The following is a 24,085-nucleotide window of genomic DNA, read 5'->3' on the forward strand; positions in this document are numbered from 1 at the left end:
CTCATTTTCCTTGACCCCTCTACCTGAACAACTAAGTACAACGATGCCTCCTTCCCCAGAAACACGCTTTCCTTGAGCTTACCCAGGCACTTCCCTGGCAACCTCCTGTTCTCTTTGCTTCTTCCTCTGGAACCTCTTCTTCCTCAGAACCTATAAATATGGGTTTTCTCCAAGGTTTTATCTTTTATTTTCCTCTAAGAGCTGCAAAGTGTTTTACAGTTTACAAAGCGCTTTTACATCCATTATCTCCTTTGTTCATCAGAATGTTGATCTGAAGCAGGATTTATCTGAAGCTAGATTTATTATCCTCATCTTGAAAATGAGGAAGCTAAAAGGCAGAAATTAAAAGATGTGCTTGCTCAAGGCTGAATACCTAATAAGTGGCCGAACTGAGCCTCCTCACTTTTCTCCTATATTGCATACTTCTATTCCCTCGGCTTTCTTGACTCTCGGCAAGCAAATCCTGAGTCTTTATCTACAGCCATCACCCATCTTAAGTTTCAGTCATGAACTGCCTATTGGAGTGTTTTCATGTTGGACCTCGAGTTCATCGTTTCAAACTGAACCACTTATGCTTTCCTTAACTTTTATTTCTCTTATTTCAGATTTGAAACCATGAGGACATCTGACTCCTCCCTTTGTCTTTTCTTCTATAACCAATTTGTTATCTTGCCCTTTGCAGTTTCTTTCTAATCTGTCCCTTCCTCTGGTTTTCCTTATTACTCTCTTGGATCAGACTCCCCTTTTTCTTTTTCTTTTTTTTTTTAACAACTTAATTATAACAATCTCTTGATCTCTGTTCTCACACATATGACCCACAGATCATGGTTAATTCTTCCCCAAACACAGCATTACTCTTATCACTTCCAGGCTCAAAGCATTTCATGGTTACTACGTAAGCACCTCAGGCAGGTACTCAAGGCCTTTCATAGTTGGTCCTACTCTAGCGTTTAAGTTTTGTTCCAATTACTCTCTTTCAGAACCCTTCCAGTTAAATCACCACTCGCTATTCTTTGGACTTTCACTTTTCTCTCTGTCTCTGCTCAAAATGTTTTTATAATACTCCTACTCTGACTTAGCTAGAGCAGAACTTGTCTGACCTCTCCAATATCTATGGCATTTTACTGCTTTGTGTAGGCATATGTGCATGTGATTTGCATCTCTTACTTCTGCAAGAGGACAGAGATTGAATCTTATCTTTATGATCAGCTCAACAAAGGGCCTTTTAAATGAATGCTCTAAGCCTCACAGGTATGCCTGGAAGGAGCAAGCAGGTTAGACCTTGCCTTTCAAGGGCCATCTGCTTGCTGTAAGCTGCTTTGTGTTTTCTGCAGGCTAGCCGTGACAGCCACTGAAAAATGCAGAGCCGCCGAAGTCCTTAGCCGGGAAATGGAAAAGTGTCACACTGGTAGATTTTCTTTTGTTTTCCTTTCTCTCTTGCCGCCAGCCCCACAATCCTTCCTATTTCAATTTTGGCATTTTCTTTAACCCATGTTTCTTTATTAAAGTACTGTCATCAGGAATGCCTACATGTGCCCTCACCCCACTTTGAAATATTAAGAAAACATTTAAAAAACACACACACAAATCTTCCCTACATGTTAATCTCATTTGCAACATGTTGCATGGTTGGAACATAATCTTTTAGAAAAATCAGAGGTTGACTTTTTTGTTCCCCTATAGTTTTCAAATGATATGAAAAGTGATTTCTTTAACAAATGCTCCACAGTAAAGAAGTCCAAAGTACTGTTATTTTGGGGCAACTTCAAGTCAGCTAAAGATGTCTATTAAAATAAGCATGTGTCCAAAGAGGGAATTACCTAAAAAGAACTATTTAATAATAAGGACTTAATCATATAGCACCTTACGGTTTCAAAGCATTTTCACATTTGGGCCTCCTAAAAACTCTATCAGATAGGGTGGCTGGTGGTTTTGCTCACAAAATTATCCTTTCACAAGATAAACTTGAATTTCATATTAAGTGATTTATTCCAAGTGAACTGGGACTAAAACTCCGACCAAGTGGTATCATACTTACTTTACTAGTGATTTTCAAACAGTGCTCTCCACAAGAGTCTGGTGCCCACTGTGTGTCAGGTGGGGGCTGAATTAGTGGGGAGGGTGTGTGGAGGACGGTGTGGTATTGGGAATGACTAGGGAGTAGGTGTGGCCGTAGTCCTTCTGTTCCCAGATCAGTCATGGCTCTGCCTTTATTTGTTCTATATATTGGGCCTCCATCACATAACATCATTGCTCTACTGCTTTTGGAATAGAAATGCTTAGCTGCATTAGCTGATTAAATGATTACTATGGCTATAGTTTAAAAAAAGAAGTAAACCAGCATTCAATGTTATTCAATGTTAACATATAAAACAAAAAGTTACCTCAAAATAAAAGATTTCATTAAACTGCGGATTGCTTGTTTTCTTCTTTACTTTTGTCTTCTTTTGGTCATTCCTGTTCCAATGTGGTAGAGTTTTACCTTGTAGAACTTAACAGTACACAATTATAAAACATGCTATTTCCAACCAGGGAGCCTGACCTTCATTTAGCTGTTAAGATGACTCAAGGAAAACTACAGTTTTAAATATTACTTGGGGAAAATTTCTTTAAAGACTCAAAGAATATACAAATTTGTATATCTATGACAAGATTGTATTATTCTTTCTATGGCTCTACTAGACTGACTGACAAGCTTACTTTATAGAAGAAACTTAGAATGGCAGAAGGAAGACAATGAGATTCACAGTACTTCTATCTATGTTGAAAAATACCCAAGGAACACAAAAAGTATGCTTTACTCAGTTTACCTCTTGGGGCTAAGCTACAATGTGGCTTTTTAAATAACCTTTTATTTGAAATAATTAGACAAGGTTGCAAAGAAATGTTCAGGGAAGTCCTATGCAGTCTTTCCCTAGCCTCTCCCAATGTTAACATCTCATACAACAATAGTACAAGATCAATACCAATAATGACTTTTAAAACCAAATTCATATGCCAGTTTCCATTTCTATGTTACTAAATGATTATACTAAAGAATGTGTCTTCGGCTACAGATTATGAACAAAAACAAAAAAAAGCTCCACTAGGTTATACATTTTTAGCATACACATACAAAACTTGATCCCTCTGATAGCATGCATGTTAAAGGAATGAGTATCTGCTTTCAATTTCAAAATCATCTATAGCAATAATAGCACACTGTTGTTTAAGCACCCAGTAAGTACTAGGCATGGTACTGGGTACTTTACATACATAATATAAATACATTTCTTAAACTGACTTAAAAGGTGACTTTCTAAAAAATAAAAATATCTATTTGTATATCTGAAACTAATACAACATTGTATGTGAACTATACTGGAATCAAGACAAATAAAAATAAATAAATAAAAAAGAATACCTAGAGAGCCTGAAGGTGGGGAGAAGGGTTATGTGTCTGTGTATGTATGTATGTGTTTGGTGTGGAGGGAATATTTTGCTGTTTCATGATTAAACCTTCAAGTTGTAGGCAAATTTCAGACTAGTCAGGCTCTGAAAGAAATCATAATGAAGTTATAAAATATAAAATATACAAAGTGCTATAGGTTTTTCCATAAATTATCATAAATAATTTAAATCAATGATATGGTGCACTTTACCATGTTCTGGTACTTCAGCAGTCTGTCTACAGCTTGGAATTCTTTCTGTAGAGCACAGATGCCATGAGTAGAAAAGGCATTTTTAGTTCTGAGCCACTTTCCAGATATAAATATGGAAAATACCTTGCTATTCTGGGCTAGCAATTCTTGAAACAGAATTTTACCTGCAACAAATCTAAGACTGTTTGAAGGTAGGAAGGCCAATGATGAATGAAGAAGGCCAACTTTATGTTTTAAAGTACATTTTAACTACTATTAAACTCATGTTGTTCCCCACAGTCTAAGAGTTCAGCAGATCCGAAATGGGAACCATTTTTGCTCTATAAAAACAGGACTTGGTTGTTTTAAGTGTATAACAGAACTCACTAAAGAGCTTTCTTTCAAAGCATTCATTACTTTGTGTCATAAATAGCTATTTAGGATTTATTCTTAGAACCTTAATTTTTGTAATTCTTAAGTTAAATTTTAAAACTTAATAATCTAGTAATAATTCACCCTCCTACTCTGAATTCTCAATTCCAGGTTACGAACAGAAGCCAACCCCTGATCATTTCAGTGTAATGAAGCATCTACTGTCAAAGAAGGAAATCATTTTTTAAGTCCATATACATACTGAATCTTCAGATTCAGAGATGTTTACATTTCTGGATAAAAATCAGTGTACTTATGGAAAATAAAGGCATGTTTGAAACTGCTTAGAGGTAAAAAATAAAATCTAATAATAGTTCAGTAAACATTACCTACCAATGACATGAATGGAGCTACAGAATATTATGCTAAGGGAAATATGTCAGTTAGAGAAAGATAAATACCATAATAATTTTACTCACATGTGGAATTTAAGAAACAAAAGAGCAAAGGGAAAAAAAGAGACAGAGGCAAACCAAGAAACAGATTTGTTAACTATACAGAACAAGCTGATGGTTACCAGAGGGGAGGGAGGTTAGGAATTGGGTGAAACAGGTGTTGGGGATTAAGGAGTGCATTTGTGATAAGCATATAGAAATATGCTGTATGGAAGTGTCAAATCATTATATTATACACCTGAAGCTAATAATACACTATGTCAACTAACTGGAACTTAAATAAAAGCTTAAAAAACAACAACAACAAAACATTACCTAGAAGGGCCCACCAGAGAAACTGTTGCATAAGAGTCACAGCTTTGTCCATTTATGAGAGGCAACCCATGACATGCCACGATGCTAAGGAAGAATAAAAGAAATTTAATGGTATATTTAAGTTAAATAACACAAAGCATTATCTTTAAATATTCAAAGGGTTAAAGCTTTTCCTCAGGTTTGCAGATGTATGCCTATATACCATCTACCTCAAATACACCTACTGTGCACTTATTTACTTATGCTACATTTCTGGAAGAGGACTTAAACTAGAATGCCATAATCAGAACTGAGACTACCAAATAATATTTAGCACAAACCCCCTGGCTAAATATCCAGCAAGGTACATTTTGTGGTTTGATAAAATACTAACACTGCTGTGGCTTCTAAACAGGAAAAGAATGTGGTATGAACCTTAAAGGAGAAACTACAAACCAAGCGAGACCTATGTCATCACATCCTCTGAAGCATGAATGAGAAACAAGGAAATGACTGTGGTTTCCACTTCAGATCTGATTCATAAATAGAGGGCAAGTCTCCCACAATTCTGTAGCCTTTCATTCTGATTCTCAGTAACAGCTCCTATATCATTCTGTAGAAAATGTTTTAGACTTAAAACTCAAGGTCTTCTAATATACTCCATGGATAAAGTCATTGGTATATACAGAGGACATAGAATCTAACTTAATGGTCTGCTCCTCAAATTTTCTCACTAAATATTATTAAGTCCACAAATTTAGTTTAATATCAAAGGGTTTGCATTTCTTAATGCCTAAGACAAACTCATCAGAGTTGCTCAAAAGCATTCTTTGTAGAAAGATGTGGGCTATTGAGCAACATCCTTATTTCTCTCTACAACCCACAGATCATGTATGTGGGTGAAGTGCATATGGTGTGCTACTGAATCAAGAGAAATGAATATGACTCATTCGATCAAATTGGGTATCAAAAATCAAAATTTTTAAATTTCTCAAACTAACCAAAGAAAGCACAGACCAAGATGATAATTCTGGTTATTAATGTCAGTCAGGCTTGGGTACACTCAAATTTTCCAACTATGTACTGTTTGAAACTGACAATCCTCAGGCTAACCTCAGGCTAATCCTCAAAATGATACCTGATTTTTATGTAGCATTTGCATTTTACCATGTATTTTCACAAAATGTATCTAATTCCCACAACTGCCTTTGAGAAAAAACACCTTAAAGAAGAAAGTAAGACTCAAAAAGATTATATGAGAAATTAACAATATAGGCTGAAGAGGGAGTACAACTTGTACAAAGTTACAAAGTATGAAGTTACTTTCTTAACTGTTTCCCAAGTCCAGCATCTTTCTATGTTCCCTACTGCACCTGAATATACTGTATTACTCTCTTTGTAATACCACATGTATCGCATGTAAACACTAACTATGAGAAATCTTAATTATACAAAAGTCACTATAATTTTATGAGGTGTAAAAAAACTCAAAGGCTTCTATAAGAATACTTCACAAAACAATGATGCCCATTAACCCAGAATTATAAATTTATAAAAATCATCAGAAGTGGTCTTTTAAATGTAAGACAGTTTTAAAATTGTTTTCTGACAAACAAAAGTAATATTAAATACAAATTATTTTATTTGCTACATATGTTATGAAAAATTTTTACAACTATTCTAAGTGGTGAATCAAACAATCTCCTATCATAAACATGAAGGAATGATAACAAATACTGAAAATGAGCTTAGTATATGAATTATCTCACATTTTGTTACCTTTTTTTAAGTTAAATTGTTTTTTAGATAGAACAAGCAAGTAGGAGAGGGCAGAGAGAGGGAGAGAGAAAATCCCAAGCAGGCTCCAGAGCACCCTGCAGGGCTTGAACTCATAAACTTTAAGACCATGACCTGAGCCAAAATCAAGAGCCAGACGCTTAACTGACTGAGCGACTCAGGTGCCTCCCCTTAAGAAAAAAAAAAAAACTAACTAAAAGACAAATGTTAATGTCTACAAACAGCCAAAATAGAGGCACAGGAAATGGGATTATCTCCCTGCCTGAAATAACTGGGGTTGGGGGGTGGGGAGGGAGAACAAACTCAGCAGTGCAGGGCAGTGATCTCTGAGGGGAGAAATAAATGAAGTGAGTCCCCAACTATTCCTGAGAAGAGCTGGGGAAGACCAAAGTAACTAGAGTTCCCAAAGAGAATACTGGAAGAAAGAAAGCTGCAGAGAATCAAAGAAACCTACAGAGAGCTGTGAGAATCCCCCTGGAGTCTTCAGCTGAGTGCTGACAGGTACAGACAAGTGAGGAAACTAACTGAGGCTGGGGAAACAATCATTTGAATAGAGTCGAGGGAATAATTCCTGGAGCCCACAAATGGTTTACATGAGGCCCTACCAGCCATAGTATGAAATTTGGTAATTTATAGATACTGCATCATTACTGAGAAGATATAATTCCTAGACTAAAGGTTGTTTTTATTCCATTCAATAAGGCTTAAAAGCAAACCTCAAAGGAATCAAATTGTTTCTAAGTAATTTAACTAGGTCCTCAAGCATACTGATAGAAATATAAACAGGGGCGCCTGGGTGGTTCAGTTGGCTAAGCCTCCGACTTCAGCTCAGGTTATGATCTCACATTTGTGGGTTCGAGCCCTGCATCGGGCTCTGTGCTGACAGCCCAGAGCCTGGAGCCTACTTCCAATTCTGTGTCTCCCTCTCTCTCTCTGCCCCTCCCCTGCTTATGCTGTGTCTCTCTGTCTCAAAAATAAATAAAAACATTTTAAAAAATTGAAAAAAAAGGAAATATAAACATATCCAGAAACTTCAAAATATCTACAATCCAACACAAAATAACTAGGAACACAAAGAATCAAGTAAATATGTGCCATTGGAGAGAAAGAAATGAAATAGATTTAAAAAAAACAATAGAACATATCAATGAAACGAGGAGCTTATTTCTTTGAAAAAAATCATTAAAATTGATAACCTTTACCCAGACTCATTAAAAACAAACTCCACAAAATGTAAGGGGATTATAAAAGAATATTATTAAAAATAATGTCAAACTGTCAAAAAAACTACTAAAAAACCTAGAAGAAATGGATAAATGCCAATATCTCTGATGAACACATAAACATCCTCAACAAAATATTAGCAAATTGAATCCAACAACACATTAAAAAACATCATTTACCACAATTGAGTGGAATTTATTCCTGGGATGCAAGAGTAGTTCAAAATTTGCAAATCAATCAATGTGGCACAACATATCAACAAGAAAAAGAATAAAAACCACATGATCATGGATTGAAGCCCTGCATCTGGCTCTGTGGGGAGCCTGCTTGGGATTCTCTCTCTTTGCCCTTCCCTGACTCATGTGTGCTCTCTCTTGAAAATAAACATTGAAAAAACAAAAAAAGCAGAGGCTCTGATTAAAAGAGTGGGAAATATATATACTAATACTAATCAAAAGAAAGCTGATTCTCTGGGAAATAAGTCCATCAGTAGGGGTCTGGTTGAATAACTGATAGATAGTAAATCTATTTGTTAGAATTCTATGTAGTTGTCAAAAAGAGTAAGATAAACCTCTATTCTCTAATTACTCTAATATGGAGGGTAGGGGGTTGGGAATGAATGTGACACTTCTCCAAACACATCTTATAGATGTTCTGACTTTGGAAACAAAAAAGACTTTTACATTTCAAAAGTAAAATTAAACTTACACAATCCTTAAAAATGAGGAATAAACTCTGAGAAACCACTAAAAAAGAAAATTATTTCAATAGACTAGAACATAGTATTTGACTCTGTATCCTTGGAACAAACAGTACAGTAAGATCTCTGAAACTTCATTCAGTAACCTCACTGCCAGTGGCAATAGTGGCATTATTATTTTGAATCTATTTTCTATATACATAAGATAATGACAGTAATTGTTGTTGTTCTCAGGGATTAAGCTTTTCAATGTAAGAGGAAAGGGATACAATATAAAGTCAAAGTTAGATTAAAAATCTTCTAATATTAAATTTAAATTAGAAATGTGAAAGAAGGAAAAAAAGAAAAGAGAATGAAAGCAAAAGAAAGAAAGAAAATCTGCCAGCTAGAGAGGCTATATTAATATCAGACAAAGCAGATTTCACAACAAAGAGTAGTCCCAGGGATAAAGATGGTTATTTTATAATAGTGAGGAATTCAATTTATAAAAGGATATAACAACCCTAAATGTTAAGCTAACATCAAAGGTGCAAAAGAAGCAAAAACTGACGGAACTACAGGAAGAAACAGAAAAATCCACAGTTGGAGGAGACACAACACCCCCTATCAATAACTGATAAGGCAGTTAAGAATCAAAGTTAAACAACACTGTCAACCAACCTGACATAATCAACATTTATTAAAAATATTCTACCCATGCAAAGCAGAAAACATATTAATTTCAAATGCACAGGAACACATACCAAGTTTAAACAACACTCTGTGGACAAAAAACGTCTTGGCAAATTTGTAAGTATTCAGAGCATACAAAATATGTTGACAACAGCAGAATTAAATTAGAAGTCAACAACAAAAAGATATCTCCAGAAATCTTTAAATACTTGGGAACAAAATAATTCACAATGAAATAATCCATGGTTTAAAGAATAAAACAAAAGAAAAATTGTAAAACATTCTGAACTGCATTTCAATGAAAACCCAGCACATCACAAGTTGTGGGGACAGTTCAAACAGTACTCAGAAGAAAATGGATAGCACTAAACACCAATGTTAGGAAACCAGAAAGATTTTCAATCACGGTCTTCAGCCTCCATCACAAGAAACGTAGAAAAGAAAAACAAATTAAACCTAAAGTAAACAAAAATAGAGTGGGAATCAAAATAGAAAACAAAAAATACACAAAAATCAATGAAATCAAAAGCCATTCCTTTTTTACATTAAAAAAAATGTTTTATTTATTTCTGAGAGACAGACAGTGTGAGCCGGAGAGGGGCACAGAGAGAAAGGGAAACACAGAATTGGAAGCAGGCTCTAGGCTCGGAGCTGTTAGCACAGAGCCCCATGCAGGGCTCAAACTCATGAACCATGAGATCGTGACCTGAGCCAAAGTCAGATGCTTAACCAACTGAGCCACCCAGGTGCCCCCTAAAACCATTTCTTTAAGGTCATTAAAACTGGTAAACTTTTGCTAGGCTGATTAAGAAAAATATAGACACAAATTACCAACTTTAGGAATGAGCAACATGGCATCACAGTTAAGTCTACAGATAGTAAAAGAATAAAAAAGGAGGAACATGAATTACTTTATACCAAAGAACTGGACAACTCAGATTAAATGGTCAATTTCTTGAAAGATACAAATTATCAAAGATCACTCTTAAAAAATCTGAAAAGCGGGTGTCTGGGTAGCTCAGTGGTTAAGCATCTGACTCTTGATTTCTTTGGCTCAAATCATGATCTCACGGTCCTGAGATCCAGCCTGTGCTGGGCTCTGTTTAAGAGCCTGCTTGGGTCTGCTTAAGATTCTCTCTTTCCCTCTGCCCCTCCCCTGCTCATGTTCCTAATCTCTCTCCAACCCCCCACCAAAATCTAAATAGCTACGTATCTATTTAAAAAAACTAAATTCCTAGTTAAAAACCTTTCCACCAAAACCAAAACAAACAAACAAACAAACAAAACCCAAAGAAACAAACAAACAAAAGAACCACTTCAGGCCCAGATAGCTTCGCTGGTGAATTCTTACAATATTCATGTAAAAAATAAATTCTATCAATTGTACACAAAACACAAGAAAACTGAAAAAAAGAGTTTACTTCCCAATTCATTCAATGAGGCCGTTATTCCTGACTCCAAAACCAGACAGATACTACAAGAAAACTACAGATCAAATCCTTCATAAATGTAAATACAAAAAACCTTAACAAAATTTTACCACATCAAAGCTAACTACATAACACGATGATAATACAACATAACCAAGTGGAGGTTGGTTTAATTTCAAAAATCAATTGACAAACTTCAATTCACCATATTAACACATAAAAATCAGAAAAAGCATAAGATCATTTGAATACTCGTCCTTGACGAATATTCTCAGCAAACTAGGAACAGGGGAATTTTCTCAACCTGTGAAATGACAGCTAACATCATACTTAAAGGTAAAGAAACAAAACAAAACAAAACAAACACAAAAACTGAATGCCTTAAGATAAGGAATATGACAAAGATATTTGCTGTCACATCTTCTATTCAACATCCTACTGGAATGATTAGGCAAGAAACAGAAATGAGCAGTACCCAGACTAAAAAGGAAGTAGTAAAACTGTCTACTCATACACTATACAACTGTCCATGTACAAAATCCTATTGGAATCTATCAACAAGCCAGCAGAACAGATCTGTGAGTATAACAAGGTTGCAGAATACAACTGTTTTTTTAAAATCTCTAACCAAAGATGTAAAAGACCTGTATGCTGAAAACTATAGAAGACTTATGAAAGAAATTGAAGAAGATATAAAGAAATGAGAAAACATTCTGTGCTCATGAATCAGAAGAATAAATATTGTGAAAATGTCTTTATTACCCAAAGCAATTTGCACATTTAATGCAATTCCCATCAAAGTTGCACCAGCATTCCTCTCAAAGCTAGAACAAACTATCTTAAAATTCGTCTGGAACCACAAAAAACCCTGAATAGCCAAAGTTATATTGAAGAAGAAAACCAAAACGGGAGGCATCACAATCTCAGACTTTAGCCTCTAATACAAAGCTGTCATCATCAAGACAGTACGGTATTGGCACAAAAACAGACACATGGACCAATGGAATAGAATAGAGAACCCAGAACTGGACCCACAAATGTATGGCCAATTAATCTTTGACAAAACAGGAAAGAGTATCCAATGGAAAAAAGATAGCCTCTTCAACAGGTGGTGTTGGGAGAGCTGGACAGCAACACGTAGAAGAATAAAACTAGATCACTTTCTTACACCATACACAAAAGTAAACTCAAAATGGATGAAGGACCTGAATGTGAGACAGGAAACCATCAAAACCCTAGAGGAGAAAGCAAAAAACAGCCTCCTTGACCTCAATCAGAGCAATTTCCTACTCAACACATCCCCAAAGGCAAGGGAATCAAGAACAAAAATGAACTACTGGGAACTCATCAACATAAAAAGCTTCTGCACTGCAAAGGAAACAATCAACAAAACTAATAGGCAACTGACAGAATGGGAAAAGATAGTGGCAAATGACATATCAGATAAAGGACTAGTATCCAAAATCTATAAGGAACTCACCAAAGTCCACACCTGAAAAACGAATAATTCAGTGAAGAAATGGGCAGAAGATCTGAACAGACACTTCTCCAAAGAGGACATCCAGATGGCCAACAGGCAAATGAAATGATGCTCAGCGTCACTCAGCATCAGGGAAATACAAATCAAAACCACACTGAGATACCACCTTACACCGGTCAGAGTGGCTAAAATGAACAAATCAAGAGACTACAGAAGCTGGCGAGGATGTGGAGAAACAGGCACCCTCCTACACTGTTGGTAGTAATGTAAACTGGTGCAGCTGCTCTGGAAAACAGTACGGAGGTTCCTCAGAAAACTATCAACAGAACTCCCCTATGACCCAGCAATAGCACTGCTGGAGATTTACCCAAGGGATACAGAAGTGTTGATGCATAGGGGCACATGCACCCCAGTGTTCATAGCAGCACTTTCAACAATAGCCAAATCATGGAAAGAGCCTAAATGTCCATCACCTGATGAATGGATCAAGAAGATGTGGTATATATACACAATGGAGTAGTATATGGCAATGAGAAAGAATGAAATCTGGCCATTTGTAGCAAAGTGGATGGACCTTGAGGGTGTCATGCTAAGTGAAATATGTCAGGCAGAGAAGGATAGATACCACATGTTTGCACTCATCGGTCTAACAGGAGAAACCTAACAGAGGACAATAGGGAGGGGAAGGGGGAAAGAGAGATGGGGAAAGAGAGGGACACAAACTATGAGAGACGATTGAATACTGAAAACGAACCGAGGGCTGAAGTGGTAGGGAGTGGGGGAAAGGGGGTGATGGCCATGGAGGGGGGGCACTTGTGGAGAGAAGCACTGGGTGTTATATGGAAACCAATTTGACAATAAACTATTAAAAAAATCTCTATATACTAGCAACAAATACTCAAATATTCATCTTGTTTCTACTCTGTTTCTCTCTTTTTCCTGAAGTTCCTTCTCTCAGCCTGTTTCTATAATACAAAAATCACTGCCTGAACTTCATGTCACCCAGGACCTATCTAATTTTCTGTTTGTCTTTCCAAATGTCTTGACCTCCCTTTCACTCCTCACCCTACTGAAATCTAGTTTTATCTACATTTCACCATTCTATGGAAACTCTCCTCACTAAAGTCCCCTGAGTGTCAAAAGCTATCCCTATTTTTCAGGGCTCTTCTTACTGGTTTTCTTGTCTGCATGCAGCACTTCTGATCACTCCCTTCCTTCCTTTAAGACCTCTTCTCTCTTGGTTTCCTTGGTCTTCATTCTCCTAATTTTCCTCATATCACCTATCTCTTGCCCTCCTGTTTATATAACCTCCCTCTAAGCCTATTTTTCATTGTTGTTGTTGTTGTTTTTCTTTTTTTTTTAAATCACGTCTATTTCTATGGCCACAACTACAACCAACTTTATATTTCTAATGAGATCTCACCATAGAGTTTAAGACTTTTATATCCAAATGCCTGATGGAAACCCCTATCTAGATATTCAAGAGCAGCTAAAACTCAACTCATTATCATCTCTTATTAAAGAAGCTCTTCCTTCAGAATTTTCTCTTTTGTTGTAAATACCACCACCCACCTAGTAACACCATTTAGAAATCTAGGAGCCACATTTAGATTCCTTCTTTATCCTCACTTTCTATATCTAATCAGTAAGTTTTAGTAATGCTACTCTTTAAGAATTTCTTCATTTGTCCTCTTTTCTCATTTTTGTAACTACTGTTCTGGTACAGAATCCATAATCACCCGAACACCCTTCAAATTCATCTCTCAGTTTCTATATTTATGACTGTCACAAATCTAATCTTTCTAAAATGCAAATTGTCCATATTACTCTACTGTCTAAAATCTTTCAAGAGTTTCATAAATTAAGTTTCAGGTCATATACATTTAGAGCCTCCAAGATCTGGTTCCAGCCTATTTCACCAGTATCTGACCAATCTTTGAATCAAGTTTCATTTGCTAGGCACCATGAAACCACTTTTAATTATTCTCCCTCCCTCTCTCTCACCATGATGTTTCTTCTTTCATAGTCTGCCTATATTGTTCTTTCCTTCTGGAAAACAAATCTTACTTTCTCTAGGCTAGCTACTTTCTATTCACCCTTTAAGAAGACAAATATTACCTTCTTTCTTCGTTTAGTTGTTTCAAAGTTACTTAATGCCTATGAGTGCTAGACTCTGGGGTGATGAGGTGAATAAGACAAACACTGTTCCTGCTCTCATGGAGGTGAGAGTCTACGTGAAACAACAGATAACAAACAATAAAGAAAAAATAAAATCAAGCATTATGAAGGAAAAAGAATAGGGTGCCTTATTTTAAAGCGATACTAAGCTGAAACTTAAAGGATGAGAAAACCAGCTAGAAGAAGAATGGGCATTCCAGGCAAAAAAGAAGAGCCGATGCAGATCTCTGAACAGGAAGTATATGTCACATTTGAGGAATTGAGAGAAGGCCAGTGAATATATGAACAAGAGAAAACATGCCACAGATGAAATCCAAGAGGCAGGCAGGGTCAGAATATGCTAGATCTTGTATACCAAGTTAAGGGGCTTGGATCTTATTCTAAATGCAATGGTAATCACTAAGTGTTTGAGCAGGGGAATGAAATGATCTAATTTATGTTCTAAAAGTTTATCCTGGGCTGCTATGAAGAGAACGGACTACAGAGTAGAAAGTCAGCTAAGAGACTACTAAAATAGTCAAGATAATAATAAATGGTTGCTGGTTTGAAGTAAATACATGTCAGTAGGTGAAAAAAATTGGAAAATTCAAGAACTATTTCATAGAATCAGTAAGAAGTGGATCCAATGTGTTGGGGAGAGAGAGGAGAAAAGATTTTAAATGATTCCCAGATGTCTGGCTTGGGTAATAGGTGTATGGTGGTTCCAACTGCAAAGTGGGGAGGAGCTGTACAGAGATGACCATCAATGCTTTGGTTTTAAAGGTGGTAAGTCTGCAATGTTGTGAGACACCAAAGTGGAGTTGCCAAAAAGGCAGGCGAACATCTGGGTTAAGGTATAGACAATTTTATTTTACTTATTTTGAAATGATTTCTGAATTTCAAAAAACTGCAAAATAATATATACAGTTCCTATATATGCATCACCCAGTATAACATTTTGTGTAACCCGAGTAAGACTACAGACACAGAAAAGTAACATGGAAACGATGTTAGCTAATAATTATATTAACTAATCTTACAGACTTTACTCAAATTTTGCCAATGTCCTTTTTTTGGTCCAGGATGCAATATAAGATCTCACATTGTATTTATACGTCCTGTCTTTTTAGTCTCTTCCATCCTAAAACAGCTCCTTAGTTTTAATTCTTTGCCCCATGATCTTGTCAGTATTAGCCAGTTTTTTGTATAATATTCCTTAATTTGAATTTGATGTTTCCCTGTGATTAGATTGAGGTTATCCATCTTGGTGTCCTCAATGCAGCATACCAGGTGGCTGGATGCTTTATTACCAGTGATACTAAAACTTCAGTCACATAGTTAACTTGGTGTCTATCAGACATCTTATGGGAGACATTCTTTGAGATAATGCAAATATGCTGTTCATCATCATACTTATATCAACTTATTTAGCATTCATACATGCTGATTTTCTATTTCTATCATTTGTCTTACATTGATTAATGAAAATTCTACTATAAGAAAAAGTAGTCCTTTCTCCTCAGTGTGTTTATTTATATATCAGTATTGATTCATGAATATTTTAAAGTTTTTAAAAAACATAAAAAATTTTTTAAAATATTTTTTGAGAGAGACAGAGCATAAGTGGGGAAGGGGCAGAGAGAGAGGGAGACACAGAATCTGAAACAGGCTCCAGGCTCTGAATGTCAGCACAGAGCCTGACGCAGGGCTCAAACCCATGAACCACGAAATCATGACCTGAGCCAAAGTTGGACGCTTGACCAGCTGAACCACCCAGGTGCCCCTAAAAATTTCTCTTAATGTTTATTTATTTTGAGAAAGAGAGAGACAGAGCACAAGCAGGGCAGGGGCAGAGAGAGAGGGAGACTCAAAATCTGAAGCAAGTTCGAGGTTCTGAGCTGTCAGCACAGAAGCTGACATAGGGCTCAAACCCACAAACTGATATCATGACTTGAGCCGAAGTCAGACATTCAAATGACTAAGCTATCCAGGAACCCTTATTCTATAGGTTTTAATCTGTAATTATTATTATTTAATCTGATGCTCCAATTGTCCTAGTTTGGTTACTTAGAGCTCCTTCAAGTTGGCTTCAGTGTCCTTGCTACACGCCATCATTATTTATGTAGCATGTTCTTACTTTCTGACTCCACATATGCTCTGAACTCATCTTGTATTTTCCCTGCTCAAGTCCTGAAATCAGCCAATACTTTAAAAAAATCAGGTTCTCTTTATTGGAGTAGCTCTTAAATAACAGATAATACTAATACTAATACTGTAGCCATTAGCGACATGTGGCTATGTAAATTTAAGTTAATCAATATTGCACAAAATTAAAAATTCAGTTCTTGAGTTGCAGTAGCCATATTTTACGTTTTCAATAGCCACACATGACTAGTAGCTACCATATTGGACAGTTAAGTTATAAACTACTTTCATCATCATTAAAAGATCTATTGGACCATATTGGTTGATGAATGATATTTAAAAGCCAAGATTACAGATAAGTATGTTCATTGCTAATGGGATGACACTGTTTCTAGATCTTCTGCATGAACAGAGCTAGTATACAAACACACTCACACAAAGAACCCTGACTCTGTAAGACAATTTTACTTTGAGAATTCTGCCTTCAAAGGAGGACAGAGAAATGGGGATGGTAGCTGGGGGAAGAGGGTAGAGATGAGGTCTGGGGAGGCATGCCTTTTTAGGACAGGAGATCCTAGAACATATTTTACATTTTGAGGAGAAAAATCTAAAAGAGAAGGTAATGTGATGAAATAGAAGAAGAAATAACTGAAGGAGCAAAGTCGTTGGGTAGGGGCAATCGATGGAATTCAGAGATCAGAAAGAAAAATTCACCCCCAACAAGAGAAGGGACACCTCCTCTACTATAATATAAGGACAAAAAGATGGATGCCACTGCAGGTTTGCAGATTTAGATTCAGGAAAATGTGACCAATTTATAGTTTGAAATGATGGAAAATCTCACAGATATTATTAGAGAAACACAGTAAAACTCCAGTGCAGTTATAAATACCCATGCAGGGTTTGTGATCATGAATTTAAAGTAAAATGAGTCTTTGTGATTTTCTCCAGTAATATTCAGGTACAAACTGAACACAGAGAAAGAGACTAATAAATTCGTTTACACTAGGATTGTTCCAGATAAATAAGAAGGATGAAGAAAGGAGCAAGGATATTACTGGAAAACTGCAAAGAAAAAATGATTATGGTGATAGATCATGGAAAATGACCTAGAAGGAAGTGAAAAATAAAAGTGGGTAAGAATGTGGTAAAGATCAATGGACAGAAGTCTTACTGAATTTAAGAAATGCTACAGTGAGGAGCTTCCAGGTCTGGAAGATATTAATAATTGCTAGGCTATGAACCTTTCCACACATTACCCCCCAAATGTAAAGTCAGCAAGCAGCACAAAGAAAACATATAATACTATGCTTTCAGCGGTACTAAAACACAGAGAATACCATAAACTTCAAAATACCTCTAAAAGTTGAGAAATCAACAATAAATTCTGCAAAGTTGCTACTGGAGCTCTGGTGCTGCAGGCCAATGAGTATGGATCATGGAGGTTCAAGTGAAATAGAAGAGAAAGTAAGAAAAGAATACAAACCATCATATGCCCATACAAAGACCTACTTGTGAACATTCATAGCAGCTTCCTCTATAATCACCTCAAACTGGAAACAATTCAACTATCTGTCAAGTGATAATAGAGAAACAAATTCAGTACAATGCAATACACTCATGAAGGGAAAAAATGGTTTCTAGTTCCAGGTCAAGATGGAATACATGCATACCTTGTCTTCCCACTAAGTACAACTAAAAACAACAAGCATTAAATATATAACAAACATAAGAAAGCTCTGAAAAGTGAAGAGAAGCAAACCAATTAGAGATCATGGGACCCATGAGAAGACATGAGAGTGAATTCTCTGGGTTTTTAAAAAATACCTTATTTATCTCAGACTGAGTGCTAGAGAAGCCATCAGCTTGGAAACACCATCAATGGACACGGACAAAAAATGTCCTGAGAAAAAGTCTGCTCTCTCCATCCAAAGGATCAGGAATTGGGCAGCTTAGCAAGACAGAAACCATTTTTAGACAATAACCACTGAGTCCAATCAAACACCATGAAAACGACTGTGGCTCCACCCAAACCTCCATCAACAAAGGCCAAATGCTGAGAAGAGAGCCCAGAATTCCATCTTTGACAGACTATAACAAGCCCCTGCCCCCAGTGGTGTCAGTAGAGACCACATGAGGAGCCTGAATTTTCATCCTCACCTAGTAGCAATGAGGTACTCCTCCCCCTTCATGCCAGGGTGATATCAGAGAACGCTGAGTAGGAAGGTAAGACCTTCACCAGCTACAGTGGTAACTACTAAATCCTCTCAACCATGTTGTCAACGGAGGCTATATGGAGCAATGATGAGGCAGTCTTCCCCATCCCAGCCCGAGTTGTCACAGGTGAGGACTAAGGGGAGCCTGAACTATCACTCTTGACTGTAACGAATAGGCACTCCTCTCCATTCACCAGCAGAGTATCAAGGAGTTTGGCTAAAAGAAAATATTTAAATAAGATACACAGTCTCATAACAATACCCAGAATATCTATAGTAAAACTGAAAACCATTCATCATACCCAAACACCAATCTTTAGCTTTAAGTTTTTTTAATGTTTATTTATTCTGAGAGGAGAGAGAGAGAGAGAACAAACACGCAGGGAAGGGGCAGAGAGAGAGGGAGACAAAGAATCTGAAGCAGGATCCAGGCTACGAGCTGTCAGCATAGAGCCCAATGTGGGTCTAGAACTCACAAACTGTGAGATCATGACCTGAGCGGAAGTCAGACACTTAACCGACTGAGCCACCCAGGCACCCCTATTTAGCTTTAAATAAGAAAGAACAACCAGCATATGACAACACTGAGATAATATGGATGTTGGAGTTATCTTACAAAAATGTGAAATCAGCCATCCTAAAACTGAATCAATGAGTAATTACAAACACATCTGAAATAAATTAAATGAAAAGTGTCAACAAAAAAAGAGAAAGTCACCAAAGAAATAAAAGCTATAAAGAAGAATCAAATGGAAATTTTAATACTTAAAACCAAAATAAGAAGTTTGACGACAGATGGGCTTAACAGCAGAATGGAGGGGAGAGAGAAAATAATCATTGAGCTTAATTAAAGACAGAACAGAAACTACCCAATATGAACAAGGGAGAGAAAACAGACTGGGGGTGGGAGGTGGTGGGGCAGAGCCTCAGGGACCTACCTGTGGGACTACAATAGAAGATCTAACATTTATGCCATTGAAATCTCTAGAAGAGAAAGATGGCAGGGCTGATAGAGTATTACAAGAAATAATGGCTGGTAATTTCCCAAATTTGGTAAAAGATGCAAACATACAGATTAAAAATGCTGACTGAACATACCAAACAAAATAAACTCAAAGAAATCTATGTCAAAATACCTCAGATTCAAACTGAAACACACAGAAAACTAAAGACAAGGTTTTGAAAGTAACCAGGGAGAAAAAGCACGTTACTTGCATAAAATATATAATCACCATGAATTCAAAAAACCTCAGAGGACAGAAGGAAGTGATATATTTTTCATGAGCTGAAAAAAAAAAGCTGTCAACCAAGAATTACATATTCACTGAAAGTATCCTTCAAGAATAAAGAAAAAAATCAAGACATTCTCAGATAAAGGAAAACTAAGATAATGTATCACTTAGAGACCTACGCTAAGAGAACAGTGAAAGGAGATTCTCTAAATATTAAAGACAGTGATAACAGAAGGAATCCTAAGACAACAGAAAAGAAAAAAGAATATGGAAAGAGCAAAAATATGGGCATATACAACAAACTTAGACTTCCCTTCTTCTCTAAGTTTTCTAAATTGTGTGAGATGGCTGAAGCAAAAATTATTAACACTGATGTGGTTCTTAATGTATTCAGGAGAAATATTTAAGACAATTACAAATGGTGAAGGGTAAAGGGATTTAAAAGAAGGTAAGGTTTTTACACTTTATTCTAACCAGTAAAACAGCAATACCAGTAGACTACAATAAGTTATACATGTATAATGTAATCCTAAAACAACCACTAAAAAGCTACACAAAGAGATACATTACAGATAGAAAAACAGTACAGATAAATCAAAATGTAATTCTAAAAAATGTTCAAGGAACACAGAGGAAAAAGGAAACAGTCACAAAATAAAAGACTGGCCAGAGTGGATTTAAAAAAGTGACACCCAACTATATTCTAGCTATAAGAAACTACATAGAATTGGATGGATCTGATTGAAAAAAGCCAATCTCAAAGGTCATATATGATAAGACCCCATTTACATAACAGTCTTGAAATGACAAAATTATAGATGCGGAGACAGATTAGAGGTTGCCAAAGGTTACAGATGTTTAGTCGGGGAAGGAGTGGGCGTGACTGTAACAGGGAAGCATAAGGGAGATATTTATGGTAATAGAAGGTTCTGTATCTTGATTGTGGCAGTTACCACAAATCTATACATACGATAAAAGATATACAGTATGTTGTACACTGCACAATGTCAATTTTCTAGTTTTTATATTGTATTATAGTTATATAAGACGTAACCAGTGAGGGATACTGAGTGTAAGGTACACAGGACCTCTCCATGCTTTATAATTCCTTATAAATCTATGATTGTCTCAAAAGAAAAAAAGTTAAAAAAATTAAACAACCAGGGTTCAAATGCAGGCTCTACCACTCCTTGTACAAATTTGGGCTCATTTAACCAATCTGTGGATTGTTTTTTCATCTGTAAAATAAGGACAAGAATATCCAACAAGTTATGATAATAAATAAATAATACCTAAAAAAGATTCAGCTACTGATACATGCAACAATGTGGATGAATCTCAAAAACATTATGCTGAATGAAAGAGGCCAGTCACAAAAGCCTACATGAATCTGTCCATCTGACATTTTGGAAAAGACAAAACTATAGGGACCAAAATCAGATCATGGTTGTCTAGAGCTGAGTGTAAGGAGAGGGGACTGGACACATCTCTGAGGAATGCCTTTTGGTAGAGTTTTGACTAAAAATTATTACTGGTTAAGGAGATTAAAGAGACATATAAACTAAATGTAACACATGATCTTGGACTGGATCCTTTCTGGGAGAGAAAAAAATACCATAAAGGACATTATTGGGCCAGCTGACAAAAGTAAAATATAATAACTGTAGATAAAAGTACTGGAATATAAAAACTATATATTATGCTTTCATTATAACAATGTTGAACTTCCTGAACTACAGTTCCTGTAACTTTTATTGTAAGAATGTTGAGCTTCCTGTATTAGTCATTTAAGAGAATACACTTATGCTTAGGACATATACACTGATATATTAAGGATCATTTGATATGCAACCTTCTTTAAAAGAGTTCTAGGGGTGCCTGGGTGGTTCAGTGGGTTGAACGTTCAACTCCTGATGGCAGTTCGGGTCATAATTTCACAGTTCGTGGGATCAGGCCCCATGTTTGGCTCCATGCTGATAGTGCAGAACCTGGTTGGGATTCTCTCTCTCCCTCTCTCTCTCTGCCCCTCCCCTGCTTGGTCTCTCTCTGGCTCTCAAATAAATAAACTTTAAAAAAAGTTCTAAGGAAGTATTATATATTTAATAAATATAAATAAATAAAGAGACAGAGAGAGAGGGGGGAAATGCCTCAAAGGAGCTGGGGTGTTCCTAATAAGGAGAATAAATGATAGTCTAGAAAGTAACATGCCACTGTAAGGTAAGTGGGTATGGGAGAAAACAGCATGTAACTGAGAAGGCGGCAGAAGAAACAGTAACTCAGGGGATATTCAGATTATCAGTTAATACAAAGAGAAAAAGAAGTCAGGGGTATCCAGTAGTTTGTCCATAACACAGAGGAAAAGTGTGAGTGGAAGAGAAAAGGAAGAGGATCAGGCTTGAACAGATTTCCAGAACAGTTAGAAGATTAGAATCTGAGCCACAAAAAATGACTTGAAGGCAAAAGAGGAAGTTTTAAGTAGGTGAGAACCAATACTGGTACATCTCAAGGTAGCCATTTAGTGCTAGTCCCAGGGTTCGTAATGCTCAGCTCTGTGGCGTCAGAGTCTCTTATCTAAAGGCCCTCTAACAAGAAGCCTTTCCAATTCTCCTCTGCCAGGTAGTCAGACATGCTTATACATGATCCTGTAACAGCCCCATGCCTAACTCTATCATTTAACTCACATTTAGTAAATAAGGTTGAATGAATTAATGACTTATCATAACCTGAGTAGACCAGACATAAGAAAACAAACTGGAAAGCAATTTAATTAAGGAACAACACAACAGAGTTTCATTTTTCAAAAAAGTTTCTGAAGTATATAAAATAAGGTGTTAGCTTAAGATTCAAATACAAAATGGAGAATTATTCCAGTTGATTTTGGTAAAAGAAGGATGCTTACTGTACAACAAGCTGCTGGCACACAGTTCCATTTTCTGTTATCAGTTCATTCAGTTTTAATTCAAGGTGAACTTTACCCTATAATGAGAAAAAAAAATGGCAAACTGAATAGTCTATTTTGCTGACAAATTATTAAAGGTATGTACTTTTTCAAATAGTACCTATAATGTTTAGTTATTCACTAACTAAATTTGTGATCCCTAAAACATGGCTTTGCCCACATTAAGTACTTATTATATGACTAATAACCAACGATGCAGATCTAGTAGTCAAATGCTTATATCAGACACGGTATTCAAATCTAAGAATGTAATCCCAGTTCAAAAAGTATTTATAAATCTCAATACCATAGATTAAAAAAAAAGATAGCATTTATGTTTTAGGGAACTTTGAAATAAAAGCAAATTATAAAATGCAGAATGCTTTTTCCAGAAAAGATAAGCCATCAATAAGGATAGACGCAGTATCATTATAGGTCAAGAGAAATCACACAATTCTGAAAAATAAAACTAAGTTAACACTAGTAAGACTCAGTTTGTCAATACTTTCCTGAAAATTAAGGATTATGGAATATCTTCTATATTTTTGTAGGCACTGTAGGGCTGAGTAGGAATCAACAGATGTATAAGACAACAATCACTGCTTACAATCTAGTGGGGAGACAATAATCAAAATATACAACCAAGAGTACTGATGAAAAAAAATAGGATACTTAAAAGAGTACTTTCTTAAATAGCTGTTAATAAATGGAGTTGTAAAAATTCAGTACTATATATAAATTTAAAGCAAACTATCAACTTCTCCTGAAATGAAGGCTTACAAGCAATATAATCTAGAACTTGATATTTTCATGCTGCCACCAGTGATGAGCAATTCTAAACTGGTTATGAGCAATTCTGAAGTAGTTAAGAATCAGTCTTGGATTACCTCTACCCAGCGTACAAGACAAATTCTCACAGTAGAGATTTCAGGAGTGTGATGTCTAAGAGCTGATGATGTAAATAATTTCATCAGAGGTAGGACAGTTCATTATCAAGTCACTGTTCCTCTTTGGAATAACCCCTTTCAGACATTCTTTCACAGCAATCTAACCTGAATCGGTCTATCTTATGGGGGTTTGCTCTGTAAGAGTGATCTGAGGTCCACTAACTACAAAGAGGGTTAGATGGATAGTTAAGTGAGGAACAATAAACACTGATTGATAGATCTCGACACAAAATTCTGCCTGAGAAAGCTAAGTTCTAAATAAACAAAACATCAGCAGTAGTAAATTGGCAGTCAGGTGGAACTGGAATTAAAGTAAGCAATTTTCCAATAAAAATTTAGGCATAACTATTGATAAATTCATATAAAATTTATAAAATAGGTGTCTCATTAATTCTACTTTAATATT

General features: G+C 36.1%; 1 protein-coding gene and 1 long non-coding RNA gene across 4 annotated transcripts in view; one reads left to right on the forward strand and one right to left on the reverse strand.

Annotated features, from left to right (window-relative positions):
- LOC115292190 overlaps positions 1 to 5,307 on the forward strand; it is a 44,624-nt gene extending 39,317 nt beyond the window's left edge. The window contains exons 3-4 of the long non-coding RNA XR_003908844.1: positions 4,164 to 4,342; positions 5,157 to 5,307. This is a non-coding gene — a long non-coding RNA (uncharacterized LOC115292190). The remainder of the gene's footprint in view (positions 1 to 4,163; positions 4,343 to 5,156) is intronic.
- RASA2 (RAS p21 protein activator 2) overlaps positions 1 to 24,085 on the reverse strand; it is a 102,545-nt gene that overhangs the window by 52,873 nt on the left and 25,587 nt on the right. The window contains exons 1-4 of one of the 3 annotated variants that reach the window (XM_029940148.1): positions 22,694 to 22,770; positions 4,763 to 4,846; positions 3,642 to 3,686; positions 2,385 to 2,491 (exon numbers count right to left, since the gene is read on the reverse strand). In XM_029940148.1, coding sequence (XP_029796008.1) covers positions 2,385 to 2,491; positions 3,642 to 3,686; positions 4,763 to 4,814 — 204 coding nt within the window. In that variant the 5' untranslated portion in view covers positions 4,815 to 4,846; positions 22,694 to 22,770. Of the gene's footprint in view, positions 1 to 2,384; positions 2,492 to 3,641; positions 3,687 to 4,762; positions 4,847 to 22,693; positions 22,771 to 24,085 lie in introns of those variants that run through there. The other 2 variants (XM_029940151.1, XM_029940149.1) reach the window with 2 other exon arrangements.

The sequence above is a fragment of the Suricata suricatta genome, chromosome 5 (assembly GCF_006229205.1).
Source record: "Suricata suricatta isolate VVHF042 chromosome 5, meerkat_22Aug2017_6uvM2_HiC, whole genome shotgun sequence".
Taxonomy (NCBI): Eukaryota; Metazoa; Chordata; class Mammalia; order Carnivora; family Herpestidae; genus Suricata; species Suricata suricatta.